We start from the raw sequence: 18,159 nt of genomic DNA on the forward strand, positions 1-18,159 counted from the left end.
AGGTCAAGCGTTGTGTGACCAGCAGTGGCTAAGTGCTGTTATATATCTTATATATTATTATAATAAAGTTAAATAAATATAATTAAGAAAAAATAGATTCTCAAAGATGAATCTAGGAGTAAAGGATGCATACCTGACTTCAGGAAAATACATAGTGTGTGGATGCTTTCTGGCTACAGAATTGCAATGTAGTGTTTTTGTCACTTCCCTTATACTCAGACCAGAAACAAAGAAATATAAAAACATAAAGACATTTTGGCTTGTTAGGCTCTCGTGGCCCCAGGGTCACACCTGGCTTGGAGATAAACAGACAGATAAACACACCCCTTCCTCAGCAGAATACAATTCTACAAAAGTTTTCAATATTTCTCATAAAACAAGTGACTACTGTAAAACTGAGACCATTTTACCAGACCTTTAAAATGACACCAAACATGAAGTGGCAAAAACAACATCTTCACAAGATATAACACTGCATACGGATATTCTTGCTTTTGGGGGAGAAAAGTGTGAGTCTGAGGCAGGAGAGGGAGGAACGGGGTCGTAAATGAGCAAAGAGATAGCTGTTGTTCACTCTCCTTGAGATCTCTTCTCCAGAGCAGTTTTATTGTTTTATTGCATGGCATCTGTTTTGTGCGAGTTCCTGAGTTTTGGCTTCATGGGGAGTTAATTTCATAAGAAAATAAGTTCACTCCTTTCAACTGTAAGTAATACCATTCTCTACGCATAAAGGGGGATAAATGTATTAAATATAGAGAGAAATATTATATAATATTGCATATATATATATATATATATATATATATATATATATATATATATATATATATATATATATATAAATAAAAAATTATGAGTGTAAGTAATATGATATATATATATATATATATATATATATATATATATATATATATATATGTGTGTAATATCATATTGTAATTATAATATACATATATACACACAAATTACAGTAGCTAATGTAATAATAATGTGTGCATGTATAAAAGTAAATAAATATATAGAAATATAATATATAATATGCAGTAATATCATATAATACATGCACACTGTAAGTACTGTAATTTATATAAAACACGGATTACTTTTAAGTTGCGATTACAGTCTGTTTGTATAAAAGGTGATACATGAATAGAAAATATTTATAAATTAAATATATACACAAATTACTGTGATATTTAAATGACTGTGATGTTTGTTTACGAATACAGCTACAAATTAATCTTCCATTCTAAGCAAGACCTTTCCCGTGTAAGATTCCTGTGCAAAAAAGAACTAGAAATGATATACCTTGTAGTGTTTTGTCATCATTCTTATTTTTCCTCCTAATGTATGTGTATCTCACTCATTTTTATGTGATGTATTTTATGTTTTTATGTTGCAAAATTAGTTTTCACTTCAAAATGTAAACTTTTATTCAGTACTGTTTCTTTGTATTATTATTATTTATTTTTTTATTTTACTAGGAATTACCTATTAACCCTATTATCTTACCTAGTCACTATCCACTTCCCTTTTCTTCAGTCACCATGTATAATGTGTACACATGTCCAGGAATCACAGGTAGTACGTATTCCTTCCTCGATCTCATTTTCTAGTTTAATATATATACAGTACATGCTTCAGGACCGCGGAGAGCGGCCTCGCAGCGAAGTATCGCGAGACCACAAGCCTAAAGTCCTCAGCTTCTCACCGAACGCACGCAAATCATGACCATATTGACTTCATCTTCTGCAACATAACTAATATAAAAAACATACAAAACATCCCCAACACAAGAGCGTCGATCACTGAATGGAAAGTGGTTGATTAGATACGAGTGGACGCGTGCATCGGCAACATACTCTCGAGTGAACGCACGAGAAGGTAAAGGGAACGGTTTCCATCGGCGTTTTTCACATTTATATGCTCAGAACAGATGTATTGAGTCTTACATGCAGGTGAAACTGCTGAATAAAACACCTCGCGGTTCTCTTCAAGGGCGCTCTGCTTGAGCTCGATACCGCTCTGAAACGAGTGAAATGCTTTTGCTAAATACTCTTTTGCTTTTGTTTTCTCCTTCAAGTCTTATCTTTCGGTTTATAACGTTACCTCCCATTCGGGTGAATGGAATAGCCTTTAACAGAATGTCAACGAGATTATCGTTTCATATCTGTGAACCACATGCCCTTCACATTGCACCCGGGTTCGGCTCGATCCGAGCGAGAAAAACCAGACAATAATAATCGCTACAAATAAACGGTTGATAATAATCGCTGCGTATAAACGCTAACGTTCCATGATATAAATACTGTGATGACGTGTTTAACGGTCATCAGAATCGTAAATCTTCGAATGTTTTTCATAGTTCTATTTAAAAAAAACAAATGTATGTATGTTTGTAACACCATTCTTTGTATAATATCACATTTGCATCAAATTAAAACAACAACAACAGTTAAGGCTAAAGCGAGTGTTTCTAATGCACGTCTATGTGAGGATGGTTCTCTCTTCTGACTGCTGTTATCAGCCTCTCTCAATTTTTCCCTTTTATTGAAAGTCATGAAAACACTATAGTGGAGTTTTTATTTTGCTAATCAGTGCTCTTCAAGACTTCCGCTGCTGAGAAACCCGGAAATGAGTAAAAGCTCCATGAACTTGAAGAGACAGTGAATGTGAGAGTATCACAAATATATATATATATATATATATATATATATATATATATATATATATATATATATATATATATATATATATATATATATATATATATATATATTGCATTCCCATTTGCTCAAGTAGCAAAAGAAAAACTCCACGACAGTGTTTTCGGCAGTCAGAAGAGAGGACGATGTCAAATTTACCATCCCTCACATAAACGCTGCATTAGAGTTATTATTTATTTATTTATTTATTTAATTAATTATTTAATTATTTATTTTTGTCATTTGATGCAAAGGTGATATAATACAAAGAACAGTGTTATAAATGTAGATGAATTTTTAAAATACAAATAGGAAAAACTTCAGGGGATTTACCGACGACCGCTAAACGCGTCATCAGTCTTTTCTTGTGAAAAGGGTTTTTGCCAACTTAGCAAAAAAAAGTTTTTGCCAACTTAGCAAATTTTGTTGCTAAATTTAGCAACTTTTCAGACAACCCTAGCAACTTTTTCTTCCGAAAGCACTTAGCAGCAAATGTAGCAATTTTTAAAATTAATTTGGCAACTTTTGATAAGTGCAACTTTTTTTTTAAAAAAAGGGACACATTTTCCATCCAAATGACACAAAAACAGGAAGCCACAGATGCCTAGCACACACCACATGTATTGAGTCTGCTGCTGTTTGCAATTGTTCTATGTATTATTAATAATAATAATAATAATTGAATAATTGTTCGTTTACAATACACTTTGTTAGTAGCTTGTACCTGTGATCAGTTAGTTTACTGTAAGAAAAATGGAGAAGATACTAGTAATTTTTTCAGGACATTATCCATTATATCCCTGTAACCTGAAAACACTATACGTAATTTAAAATGCAGGTAAAATAACCAATACGGAAAATTCTTTCATATTAACGTAGTAGATTGTGCCCTATTTTTGAAAGACTTTTATTTAGAGTGTAGCATACTAATACTCTGCTTAAAGCGTAATTGTTGAGAATCTGTAGTATTACTAGTTTACCAGCTATAAAAAACAAAAACTTAAATTGTAACAATTCAAAAATGTGTGTTCAGTAATTCAATGTATTTAAAAATTAGCACAATTATTTAATACAATTTTGTGTTTTGATTATGCAGTGACGTCATCGAGCAAGTAACATCATAATGCCGTTTAGCAATATTTTTTTGGCAACACTGGAAAAGGGTCCACTGGTTAAAAACATAGCTATACGTATAAATGTTGGTGAATATTCGCTACAAATAAACGATTTATAATAATCACTACCAAGGTTCGAACTGTTCGAATCACTCTTCTTTCTGTTTACTCTAATCGTGATTTGTGAGCTTTGGATTTATAAAATAACTTTTTTGTGCGAAATACATTTTTGACTTTGGTTCTACAAACACATAATAATACCTCAAAAACAATTTTGAAGCTGCAGTTTTTTTTAAATCAGTAAATATTAACCATTCTGAAAATAATGTGCATGTAAACATGGTCTTGCAGGCTTATAGATGTCATATTTGTAATACTGAATAGGGAATCATTTGCTTCACTAGGGATCTATCTTGTGTGCTAAGTTGTGTTTTCTCAAGTTATTTCATTGTTACCAGGCTTAGTAAAGTTTAGATAGATCTCAAAAGATAAGCTTCCCTTTCACGCTGAAATATATACTAATGAGGTTATGACCTGTTTTTTTATGAACACTCTCGAATTCGCTGTGTGTCTGTAATGTGTGTTTTTACAGGTTTTTAAATAATAAAGTTGACGTTGGCGATCTGAAAAAAGAATCTCCATGGCAGGTGAGAGCCTACAATTTTCTGAAACCAACCTGAATTGTTAACATATTCAAGTAGCGTGGTATTTACATGGTACTGTAATGTACTGCATGGTTGTACCATGGTACACGTCCAAATAGTACTACTTTTGTTGGTGAACCAGAACTAAATGAGTTAAGTTTTAATTTGTGTTTTTTTTTTCACACAGAAAATAATTTTCCTCCTCTTCCACGGTTCATTCCACTGAAACCATGTTTTTACCAAGACTTCAACGAGATCCCAGACCAGCATCGTACAATGTGCAAACGACTGTATTACCTATGGATATGTACGTTCATATTTCAGCATATTTTTGCAGTATTCTCAGTGCATATCGTTTAATGTTCATTGTGGGGTGTGCACTGAGTTGCAATCACGTGGCTTTATTTTGCCATTACTGTGTCACTTTTGTTTTCACTGTAAACACTGAGAGAAACAGACACAGGAACACTTGTACAGACAGGTTTTGTATTTTGAACTGTCAGTCCACAAGTCAAAATGTGGGGTGTCATATTACTCTTGTGTTGCTGTCTAGTGTACTACAGTATGCTATAATGAGAATCACAAGCATTAGATTTGCTTTTGACATGAAGGATATTTACAAAATCCCTTTTTTTGGTTGGCTCACAAATTGGGAACTATTTTGAAATGGGTCTGCGTGTTGAGAAAGTAAGTGTTTGTGGAGATAAATGCAAATGTGTATTAGTATCTAAAACGTACTATAGTTTTGAGTAAGATTACGTAGCATATAGATTTTAGTCATATAGATTTGGTGTCTGCCCTGTTCCAGTAGATGTGGTAATTTCGGCTTTCCTTGTAATGTATTCACCTACAACATCAAATTATGAAACAAATGCTACATTATATATAAAAGATATTTAGTTCTAATGGAATGAAATGAGTTTTTGAATTAAATTCAATTTTTTTTCACTCACAGTGAATAGTGCCACCCTAGCATTGAACCTGATTGGCTGTCTAGCATGGATGTGCGGAGGGGGCGGTGGAACCAATTTTGGGATGGCCATTCTGTGGCTGATACTGTTCACCCCATGCTCATACGTGTGCTGGTTTAGGCCCATCTACAAGGCCTTCAGGTGAGTTCAATTAATGTGAGATGTTTTAAAATAGTCTTTGAGTTGTAATCATGTCATTGTGCACAACCCTAATGCAGTTCACTCTTTCTTTCATAGGACAGACAGTTCTTTCAACTTCATGGCATTCTTTTTCGTCTTCATGGCGCAAGTGGTGATTAGTATCATCCAGAGTGTTGGAATCCCAGGATGGGGAGTATGGTAAGAACTGCTTATTGTGTATTAGAAATTAGATAGATAAACTATTATGATGGGTTAAATAAACAACTCAACATGTAGGTTTGTCCATATTTAACCCAGAAGTGGTTTGCAAAACAACCCAAACTGGGTCATTTGTAACCCAGCAGTATGTGTGGACACATACAGTACAGCAAAGCTGGGTCAGTTCCAGTTTGAGTTACCCTATAGAAACTCAAATGACTCATAGACTCTCTCGCATCATGTAATATTTTTAGCGCATATATATTATGGTCTGTTTAGGTTATATTAGGATGTTACTTTCTTTTCTGAATTTATACAAGCTTTGCATGTAGTTTACTTTCTAACTACCTTGTTAATGAGGAGAATATGTCTTCTTTATGTGTTTGTATTACAGTGGCTGGCTGGCCACCATCTCTTTTTTCAGCACTAATGTTGGCTCTGCTGTTGTTATGCTGATTCCAACCATAATGTTCACTGCCGTGGCTGTTCTCTCGTTCATTGCCCTCACCAAGGTACCGTTACTGATCCTCCTTCATCATTGTTTTGAATATACACAGATCTCATGATATTTCCTAAAATTCTAGCAATTACTAATTTATGCTTTGTGTAATACCTTAACATTAACAATATTGTTTTTTGTTGATTAACATCATTTTTCTCCAACACAGTAATTACAGTAATTAATTTTATCCTGCACAAAAATCCTCAGTAATCTCACATTTTCTCTAGAGTTTTCTGAAGAGTGTCTTGAACTGTGCTCAGATTTACCAAAAAAAGTTTATTTTAAATATTTAAAAGCACTACTATTTAGTAACAGAAGTCTTTAACAGTATATATATATTTTTTTTTTACTTTTTTCCTTTTTTTTTCTTATTAATATATGCAATTTATTGATTATTGGTTCTATGAAAATAATTGTTGGCTTACATATCAGCCGCAATATTTAATTATAAAAAAATACACAACTAATTTAATAACATTAATAGTTAACAAATATTGAAATATCCTTTTTTTATACTGTACAATTTAAGGCTGTGATAACTTAAAGCTTTAAAACATTCAAAACCTTTGATTTTAGTGTTTTTTTTTTGATAGACAAAATATTATAGAATCATATAACTTTTATTTTTTATTTAATATCTACTATATAGCGGTCATTGGTTCTATGAAAACAATTATTGGCTTGCGTATTTTTGATCTTTGAAAACACTAATAATTTAGTAACAGTAATTTTTAACAGCAATTGAAATTAATAACCATTTTTATACAGTACATTATAATGTGATTCCTAAACTCACTTCAAAACATTTGATTTTAGTGGGGGGTTTTATTATTATTTTAGACAAATATTATGGTTTGTTTGGGGTGAGGCCCACTGCCGCCAGCATGTCCCTGGTGGCCTCCCAGTCTCTTCCCGGAGGTGGAAGGGTTGACTTGTCGTGCCACCATCAGCAGCGGTCACCACGTTCCCCAGTCACCTTCCCCAAGGACTGTTTCCACCCTCCTCCGAGCATCTCAGACTTTGTGTCGTTCGGCCGGGAGGAAGAGGATGAGGGCTCAATGTCCATCTCTGCTCTGACAGCGAGGGGCCCCCAGTCCTTCAGGAAGGAGCTCCTGAGGGTCATGACGAAAGGTGTCCGGGAGCTTGAGCTTACCTGGAGCCCTCCGGAGAAGCCTGCCAAGAGTAAGCTCGACTCCTGGTATTTTAGATACTCTAGTCAGCAAGCTGATTCGAGGGCGTTAGTCCCATTCTTCCCTGACGTCCATGAACAGCTGTGGTCTGCACCCCAATCGGTGTGCGTCCACTCAAACACACAGGCCATATTCTCGCACATGGACCGGGAGGAGGCCCGCGGTTACGTGCGCACTTCCACTGTCAAGGAATCCGTCGCTGTGCACCTGTGCCCAGCCCAGACCCTGGGCTCGGACATCAGCCTCCTGTCTAAGCCGTGCGGGAACAACGCCCACCTCGCTAACAAGGCCTACACAGCTGACGGTGAGGTGGCTTCAGCTTTGGATGCCATGGCAGTACTTCAGGTGTTTCAGGCAAAGCTCCTGCAGATGCACCGGACACCGTTAATGACCTGCGTGCAGTGACAGACAAAGCGCACCACTCAGGCGAACGGTAAGGCGATGGGCTTTATTGTCGTTCTTCAGAGGCACCTATGGTTGAACCAAGCTGACCTCAAGTACACGGACTGTAAAGTTCTCCTTAATGCCCCGGTGACTCCCTCCGGCCTCTTCAGTGATGCTGTGGAGTCCATTGTTGAGCATTTCGCAGAGGCTCAAAAGCGTGGCAAAGTGATGAGCTACGTAATGCCAAGGCATGCTTTCCAGTAGCAGACCGCGAGATCCAGGTCTTCTTCGGCATACGGCCCAGCGCAGAGGAGGGATACAAGGCCCGCTAATGCGACCGCTGCTCCCACTCACCAGGAGTCGGATGTGTGGAGGAAGGTGTGGGGACCAAGGAAGAGGTGCAACGGCCAGCAGAGGAGCCCGTGCCACAACTCCCACCCGCTGTCAGATGCCAAACTTCTGTCCTGACAGCCCGGAGAGGAGGGAAGAGTGCGCGATCGGCCCAGTGCCCAAGTGCCACAAGCTGTCCCGAAGTTGTTCAAGTTTGTGCTTGATAAACATGTTTCAATAAAATAAAATGTCAATAAAAGTACATACATTTGCACAAAAAGAGCTCTTTCCTCCTCACTCAAGCCTGTGTTATACTTTTTGCATGCTCTATTCGGATGCGTACATAGACAGCACACGCAGAAAGTATAACACAGGCTTGAGTGAGGAGGAAAGAGCTTGTGGCGCTTGGGCATTGGGCCAGAGTTATTGCACATCTGTCTGTCTTTATATGGTTTTATCGACAGATTGTAGAAGTGCTAGTAGCGACAGACTTCTTCACACAGCCTGCACATGTGCAGTTGGTGCTTTTGTAGCCTACTGACAGCATGTACTTGCTCACGTGGTCACATAAAATAGGAGGCACGTGGATGTCCACAGAGAGCCTCCGCGTACACCCTTCGATGACAATTTTTACGCCATGCATACCCTAGCAGACTTGCTCAAGTGGAAAGTATAACACAAGCTTTCTGTCAATTCAGTGACGCTCACCCCGCCTCAGAGTGGAGCAGAGCTGCCGCCCACACAGGTTATAGCCGCGCAGCACTTGCCAGCGCATCCAACGACTAAGCTGCTAAAGCCACTATGTCAGTTCCTGAGCGCATGGAAAATTATTCCCAGAATCTCTCGCTGGCTACTCGGTGTGATAGAGCATGAGTATGCCCTTCAATTCAGACACAGACCACCCCGTTTCAATAGCATGGTGCAGTCTCTAACTGTGCCTCAAAATGCCCTGGTTCTGAAACAAGAGGTTTGCAGCCTGCTCGAAAAAGGAGCGATAGAGCGAGTCCCTCCAAGCGAGATGGAGAGTGGGTTTTACAGCCGCTATTTCATAGTACCCAAGAGAGATGGGGGACTCTGCCCAATCCTAGATCTCAGGCCCATCAGAAGAGCGGAGGTGGATTTGTTTGCAAAGAGCCTGAATGCCCGCTGCCCGCTGTTCTTCTGTCTCACTGTTCCGCTGTTCTCTGTCTCACTCCCAGCTGGAAGGGGACGCACTGACATCGCCTTGGCCAGCAGCCAGGCTGTACGCATTTCCTCCGATCAAGATATTGCCTCTGGTGTTATGCAAGATCAGGGAGGAGGGAGCTTCGTTGATACACGTGGCCCCGAACTGGCCGAACCAGCCTTGGTTCCTGGACCTGACAGAGCTGCTGGTGGCGCCACCTTGGCCAATCCCCATCAGCAAGGATCTGCTGTCTCAAGCAAGCGGCTTGGTGTGGCACCCCGAACACGGAGTCATGGAGCCTTCATGTGTGTGGCTGCTTCGGGGATATCAAAGGAGCTGAGCGCCCTGCATTCTCTCGTGCTCGGCATGCTCTCGGAGACGTGGGTACCCTCCACAGGACATTTGTGTGCCCTAAAATGCGGAGTGTTCGTGAAATGGTTCTGTGTTCATATCGACCCAGCTGCTTGGTCTATGTTGGATGTTCTGTGTTTTCTAAGTACAGGCTGGATAGTGGGTGTCTACCGTCAACTCTGAAAATCTGTGTGGCCGCTATTGCCTCAATTCATTCCCCACTGGGGAACATATCGTTCCCATAAGCGGAGAGGCTACATGATGTTGAGTGAAGCTTGAGAGGGAACATATCAGATTCTGGCGTAATTGTCACGTGCACTGCATTTATACTGCCTCTCGAGCTCATCAGTATTTGCATGCGATCTGCATACTTTGCGACAATTGGCCTGTCATTTGGACTAGCATGAGCCAGTAGGACTTCAGGAAAGGTTGGAAGGGAAGGAGTTTCCATAAACGGAGAAGCGCTGTGATGTCTCGTTCCCGCTTTCAGGGAACCGAGGTTACGACAGTAACCATTTTAGATTATTTTAGACTACTATTATCAAATATTTGCCATTTATTGCTTATGGGTTCTATGAAAATAATTACCGACTTACATATTGTCCACAATTTAAATATCCCTGTGTCTAATTTTATAGACCTATCCTCTAAATGTTGACAATTGTCTAATTTATGGTCTATTTTTCTTAGGATTCCTGAGAAAAGTAGATATTTTGTATCAAAGTTGATGCTTAAATGAAAGGAATCTGTATATTAAATATATACAAATATATTCTGATTTAGTCTAAGTGAAAAAACAACTTGATGCTTGGTTAGGACAGGTAATCTTCTTAGCTATAAAATGGCAACATTTGAGCAATAAAATGTTCTTCTGTGTCAGGTTCACAACTTCTACCGTGGCAGTGGGGGCAGCATGAGCAAGGCTCAGGAAGAATGGACCACCGGCGCTTGGAAGAACCCTCACGTCCAGCAGGCAACACAGCAGGCAGCTATGGGGGCTGCACAGGGGGCCATGCAGGGTCAACAGTACTCGGCTGCACCAACCTACAACTACGACGAGCCAATGTAGATCCCTTTCAGCAACAGTGGGGGGAGGGGACAAAAACAGGGTATTTGGGAGGGCTTTCCAGAGGGATAAAGTCAGTGGTTGAAACGGGGGAAGGGAGAAAAGAAAGATAAATCAAACCAATTTGAATTGTGAATTTCCACCGGTACAACAATACATAAGCTTTTGCTTAAACTGTTTTAAAAGTGTGTGATAGGTTAAAGAGTTGCTTTCGGTTTTTAAAACCCCTCAAAAGGAAAGTATGAGTCTCACCATGTGGTATTAAGGCATATTTAATTAACGATTATGTAGTGTTTCTCCATTTACCGTATTTCAAACATGGCTGAACTGGAGCACCAGTAAGGAAACATTCCAAAGCTCACTACGTTTCTATAGTAACTACATTCTCAGATTCCTCTGTGTTGTAGTTGCAAGCCAGTTCTATATTTTGTTTGGCTGTTAGTATTCAAGAACACATTTCCACTATTTAACAAACGCATCTTATGACTAAACGTATGTTTTATGCACAAAGAGAAGAAATTATAAGCTTTTGGAAGTACATTGACTGGTATTTACTTGATCTTGCAGTTGAAAAAGTATAAACCCAGCTAACAGGGAACATTCTGAGAACTTTGACAATGTTCTCTCAAAGTTATGACCAAACGTTCTCGGAACGTCCAATGTTTGTTCAAAGTTATCTGGTATTTAATAATGTTCTCAAATGTTAGCTATGCTATTCATGCACCATTCATGGAACGTTTTTCGTCTAAAGTGTTTTAGCTGGATGTTCATCTAACACTTTTTAAATATTACTACTTGTTTCAGAATGTTCAGGGAACACATTCACATAATGTTTGCAAATGTTCCGTTAAAATTTTAAACATTTTAAAAACTGTTAGATTTTGAACGTTCTGAGAACTTTCTGAAATAATGTTTCCATACTTTAATAGGAACGTTAGCAAAACGTTCTTAGAACATTTTTGTTAGCTAGGAAGTTTATAAACATTACATTGTTTGTGTTGAGCGCTTTACATCAAGTGCAAGTACAAAGGCAGTTTTTCTTTTCCGTGAAGACACAGGAAAAGCCATATGTTTACGTTGTTTTAGTTCTGTATTTTTGTTCGGGTTAAAGGCTGTTGACGTTTTAGTGAGCGGGGTTGTGTTTGTTAACATTGTGTTGAATGTTTTCAATCCATTATGATCTGAATCTATGATGAAGGCTGATATTTTAACGTTCTCGTTGACACAGAAATTGTAACTGTTATTATTTTGCATATATTCTCAGACTGAATTTTAGTAATTTTTGTTAAATTTTGCTTCTGGGTGGCTTATTCCCCACTGGTTTAAACCCTACAAGTAAAGCACATTTTAAAGTAATATTGTCTCAAGTACAATATATATATATATATATATATATATATATATGTCATATTAATTATATATATATCGTCATATACGATTACTCTCACAGTGATGTATTGTAGTACTTTGCATTTTCCCAGTTACGTCCATGTTTGGCAATTTTTCTGAAAATATTTACTCTATTATGCATCAACAAGCAATTTCTGTGTGAAATTCAAAATGACAGATATTTAGAGATTATTTAAACTCTTTCAGACTTGAAATTTGTGGATTTGTAATATACAGTATAGTAGAAGATTTATTTAGATTCGTTCTTCCAATTCAACTGAATTTACAGCCTGAGGAGCTGGTTAGTGATGAACAGATGGTTGACTGTGGAACTAGGTCATAGTTGTATGAAAATAAAGTCTGAAATAGATCAAAATAATAGTGTACAGTATATGTAATCTGTCATCTCAATGTCTCTATCAAGGCTTGTAAAATACTTTTAATCATCTCAAGAACTGTGAAACTTCAGTACACCCACTTGTGATTTTATTCATGTATGTTTGGGGAGGTTTTCTGTGGTTTTTTGTTGACATTTCAATAATGTGTGTGGGTGTTTTGAGCATAAATTGTTCCACAATGTGATGTTGAGTACACTCTTGTAGGGCTTGGTAAGACAGGACTTCCTGTGCAAAGCTTTGGCTGAGGTTTCCTTCCTAACTGACATCCACAGTCCTCTTGTGTCCTCTAGTGGACCGGATGTATAAAAATTTCCCTCTTTGTTTTCTGACAGTCACCTAATAAGAAAACACTGACAGAAGCAATATCGATATCTGTCATGCATGATCTGATCACATCAACAAATGTGAATGTTATTTTTCAGCCACACCAGCAAAAGCTAAGGTCACTGTCCTTTCCAAGACCCGCCCTTGTTTTTTTTTGTGCCCTGATCTTCATAACTTCCCAACAGTAGATAAAGCCTTGTTCATACTGTAAAGTTAAGTGAGTGGAAAGATGCCAGTAGAGTTACACAAAACAGATAGTTGTCTTTGTATGGTGAGTTGTGTGTGGTGCTTGGTAAATCTGTGAATTAAACCAAACCTTGTGCCACGTGTACAAAGGCACTCTGTATGTGTGTAGATGTTAATTATTTTGTCATGTCTAAAGTGAAATGTTTTGTTGACTACTACAGAACTACAGTCCAGTATTTTACAGGTTTTCATTTTTATCTACTTCTCTTTATTTTTTTGTAATTTTTCTTGACTTATAAGGGTCAAACATTTAAATTATTTTGTACTAATATCAAATTAACCTTATTTTCCCCTTAGATTCTGTTTAGTTTACTTGATTTGTATTTAATGCAACGCAAAAGCTATACTTAGAAATGAATCAATCAATCAATCATGCAAACATGAAGCTCAATAGTTGTGATTTCTGAAGGTGGTTGTTTTTGAAGTTTGAGATGAATTGTTTTTGGTTAATTTTGTATTACTCTTATATTATTTTGTCTCTACCTGATAGAAAATAAACATATAATGTTGCATTCTGTGTCATGAAACTGTTAGTCAACTAAACCTAAAATGAAAACCATGACATGTACTCACCTTATGTAAAAAAAATTAAAATAAAATAAAATAAAATTATTAGCTAGAAATAATGTAATTATTTGACGAGGCAAAATTTCTTATTTTCATTTAGTTTTAACTTTATGCACAAAAATAAAAATGAAATGGAAATAAAAAAAAACTATGCATATTTAGCAAAACTCATAAATTGGTTTAACTAAATGAAAATAAAACCTTACAATTATGATATGAGAAAAAGGATAATAGTATCTCGATACTGAAATAACACTGCACCTTGTAATGACATGTTCTGTTTTGAATTACACATCCACCAGTAGATGGCACTAAAAGCCTCTACTTACTGAAAAAAAGCATACTATCATTCTACAACACTTATTTATAGTATATGTATACTCAGCATTATTTATTGTGTATGTGTAGAATACTACATGATTTACTACATTTGCAAAAACGTTGAAGTAATTCAGATACATATGAAGGAAAAGGTTATGAAGGGCTTCGTAAGTGAGGGTTAGTATTTTCAAGACAATAATGTCAATTTGAAGGAATGTCAACTGTCATTTATAACATCTGCATCTTGAAAATGTAAACAAACCTGAATTTAAAAAAAAATGCAAAATAACCATATTTAATTATGAGATGCTACTATGCTACTCACTGAACTTAATATAATTACAGCATTAGCATACTACTGTTTGAAAGAGTTTTACAGAAGCAGCATATCTTCTGGAATGAAAGACCTTGTTATAACATTTCATTGAAACACAAGTTGCATTCACTGAAAAAAAACTGTATGAAATCAGGAACTGTGTTTTTGTTTCAGTCTTTTCAGAAAGAATTGCATTTAGCTACGACATGAATGGATTACAAAAATCTTCTGAGCTGGTATTCTGTTTCGAGGACAAGAATTCAGTATGGTGAATGAAAACAAAACCATTTGCATCATCATTGCAACAAGTTTTCTTCAACAGCTAGTACTTAGTCCTAAATGCATGCATAAATTGCCACACGTGCAATAAGGATTGCATTAGCTTTCTGCAAATTTCAAAAGCTCAGCATTTTGCCCATAGTTCCAACTTTTAATAAAATGGAGCACTTCAATACATTTTTAGTGCCTGTGAACATGCAAAGTGTCAAGCATCTAAACAACAACTGCAAAACAACTAGGAATATTTTCTAAAGCAAATGTGAGTAGTGTTTGAACATGCTAATTCTGTACGCCACAATGCCAGGGTAGTTGCAAAGGTGTCGCTATGTGGTTGCTAAGATGTTCTGAGCTATTCATTGCATTGCTTTGCAGTAACTATTGTTGCTTTGTAAATGCTGGGGTGTTTTGACTATTTCATTGTGTTGCTTTGTGGTTGTTAGGGTGTTTTGAGTGCTACATTGCATTGATTTGTGGTTGTTAGGGTGTTCTGAGCATTACGTTGCATTGCTTTGCAGTTGCTAGGGTGTTTTGAGTGTTACATTGCATTGATTTGTGGTTGCTCGTGTTTTGTTTTGAGTGTTTTGTAGTGTTGCCTTCTTGTTTGTTAGGGTGTTATAAGTGTTATATTATGTTGTTTCGTGATTGTTAGGATGTTCTGAGCATTTCATTACATTGCTTTGTGGTTACTAGGGTGTTCTGAGGATTGCATTGTTGTTTTGTAATTGCTAGGGTGTTCTGAGCATTACATTGCATTGCTTTGCGGTTGCTAGGGTGTTCTGAGCATTACATTGCATTGCTTTGTGATTGTTAGGGTGTTTTGAGCTTTATATTACGTTGTTTGGTGATTGTTAGGTTGTTCTGAGCGTTTCATTGCATTGCTTTGCAGTTACTAGTGTGTTTTGAGCATTTCAGTGTTGCTTTGTAATTGCTGGGGTGTTTTCACTATTTCATTGTGTTGCTTTGCAATTGCTATGGTGTTTTGAGTGTTACATTGCATTGCTTTGTGGTTGCTAGGGTGTTCAGAGTGTTACATTGCATTGCTTTGTGATTGCTAGGGTGTTCAGAGTGTTACATTGCATTGCTTTGTGGTTGCTAGGGTGTTCAGAGCGATACATTGCATTGCTTTGTGATTGCTAGGGTGTTCAGAGTGTTACATTGCATTGCTTTGTGTCGCTAGGTTGTTCTGAGCGTTACGTTGCATTGCTTTGTGGTTGCTAAGGTGTTTTGAGTGTTCCATTGCATTGCTTTGTGGTCGCTAGGGTGTTCTGAGTGTTACATTGCATTGCTTTGTGGTCGCTAGGGTGTTCTGAGCGTTACGTTGCATTGCTTTGTGGTTGCTAGGGTGTTCAGAGTGTTACATTGCATTGCTTTGTGGTTGCTAGGGTGTTCAGAGCGATACATTGCATTGCTTTGTGATTGCTAGGGTGTTCAGAGTGTTACATTGCATTGCTTTGTGTCGCTAGGGTGTTCTGAGCGTTACGTTGCATTGCTTTGTGGTTGCTAGGGTGTTCAGAGTGTTACATTGCATTGCTTTGTGGTTGCTAGGGTTTCAAGAGTGTTACATTGCATTGCTTTGTGGTTGCTAGGGTGTTCAGAGCGATACATTGCATTGCTTTGTGATTGCTAGGGTGTTCAGAGTGTTACATTGCATTGCTTTGTGGTCGCTAGGGTGTTCTGAGCGTTACGTTGCATTGCTTTGTGGTTGCTAGGGTGTTCAGAGTGTTACATTGCATTGCTGTGTGGTTGCTAGGGTGTTCAGAGCGATACATTGCATTGCTTTGTGATTGCTAGGGTGTTCAGAGTGTTACATTGCATTGATTTGTGTCGCTAGGGTGTTCTGAGCGTTACGTTGCATTGCTTTGTGGTTGCTAGGGTGTTCAGAGTGTTACATTGCATTGCTTTGTGGTTGCTAGGGTGTTCAGAGCGATACATTGCATTGCTTTGTGATTGCTAGGGTGTTCAGAGTGTTACATTGCATTGCTTTGTGTCGCTAGGGTGTTCTGAGCGTTACGTTGCATTGCTTTGTGGTTGCTAAGGTGTTTTGAGTGTTCCATTGCATTGCTTTGTGATTGCTAGGGTGTTCAGAGTGTTACATTGCATTGCTTTGTGGTCGCTAGGGTGTTCTGAGCGTTACGTTGCATTGCTTTGTGGTTGCTAGGGTGGTTTTGAGTGTTCCATTGCATTGATTTGTGATTGCTAGGGTGACCAGATTATTACAATACATTTCTTAGTGTTCCATTGCATTGCTTTGTGATTGCTAGGGTGTTCATAGTGTTACATAACAATTCTTGAGTGTTCCATTGCATTGCTTTGTGATTGCTAGGGTGTTCAGAGTGTTACATTGCATTGCTTTGTGGTTGCTAGGGTGTTCTGAGCGTTACGTTGCATTGCTTTGTGGTTGCTAAGGTGTTTTGAGTGTTCCATTGCATTGCTTTGTGATTGCTAGGGTGTTCAGAGTGTTACATTGCATTGCTTTGTGGTCGCTAGGGTGTTCTGAGCGTTACGTTGCATTGCTTTGTGGTTGCTAGGGTGTTCAGAGTGTTACATTGCATTGCTTTGTGGTTGCTAGGGTGTTCAGAGTGATACATTGCATTGCTTTGTGATTGCTAGGGTGTTCTGAGCGTTACGTTGCATTGCTTTGTGGTTGCTAAGGTGTTTTGAGTGTTCCATTGCATTGATTTGTGATTGCTAGGGTGTTCAGAGTGTTACATTGCATTGCTTTGTGGTTGCTAGGGTGTTCTGAGCGTTACGTTGCATTGCTTTGTGGTTGCTAGGGTGTTTTGAGTGTTCCATTGCATTGATTTGTGGCTGCTAGGGTGTTTCATTGCATTACTTTGAAGTTGTTAGAGTGGTTGCCAGAGGTGGAAAGAGTACGAAAATATTCTACTCAAGTAAAAGTACCATTACTTTAACAGAATTTTACTTAAAGTAAACGTACCACTCTAAAAATCTACTCAAGCAGAAGTAAAAAGTAGCTCATTTAAAATTTACTCAGAGCAAAAGTTACTTGGTTACATTTTAACAGTAGGAGGGAGGCAAAAATGGGATAGGCCAAGGGTGTCAAACTCACATCCTGGAGGGCCACAGACCTGTACTGTTTAGATATAACCCTAATTAGACACATCTGATCCAGCTAATCTGATCATTTAGGCTTATTTGAAAACTACATGGTATGTGTGTTGGAGCAGGGTTGGAACTAAACTCTGCAGTGGTGCGGCCCTCCAGGAACTGAGTTTGACACCCGTGGGATAGGCATATACATCTCAAACTAGTTGTTTTTAATTAAAGGAATCAGTTATTTAGAATAATAAGACATTTGGGCTGTTACCAGGCAAATTAAATCAGTATCAACAAAATTCATCTTTGCAATGCAGAGGAAACACAGAAGCTTCCTCTGAAGTGGCATTTAGATTACACACTGTTTAATGCAGGACATGAATGCATTTAACCTGCAGTTAAAAATGCAGAAATAATGTTTTGATATATATAAGACATAAAATGTTGAATACTCACTTAATATTAAAAAAAATAAAAAATAAAAAAAATATAAAAAGATA

General features: G+C 37.8%; 1 protein-coding gene across 1 annotated transcript; it reads left to right on the forward strand.

Moving 5' to 3' along the window:
- Positions 1–1,775: 1,775 nt before the first annotated feature.
- Positions 1,776–12,118, forward strand: scamp5a (secretory carrier membrane protein 5a). The gene is made up of 7 exons (XM_019091594.2): positions 1,776–1,884; positions 4,413–4,467; positions 4,652–4,771; positions 5,420–5,576; positions 5,673–5,774; positions 6,169–6,286; positions 10,577–12,118. The coding sequence occupies exons 2-7, from the start codon at positions 4,461–4,463 to the stop codon at positions 10,763–10,765; spliced, it is 693 nt and encodes a 230-aa protein (XP_018947139.1). The 5' UTR covers positions 1,776–1,884; positions 4,413–4,460; the 3' UTR covers positions 10,766–12,118.
- Positions 12,119–18,159: the final 6,041 nt, after the last annotated feature.

This window comes from Cyprinus carpio, chromosome B25 (genome assembly GCF_018340385.1).
Source record: "Cyprinus carpio isolate SPL01 chromosome B25, ASM1834038v1, whole genome shotgun sequence".
Classification (NCBI taxonomy): domain Eukaryota; kingdom Metazoa; phylum Chordata; class Actinopteri; order Cypriniformes; family Cyprinidae; genus Cyprinus; species Cyprinus carpio.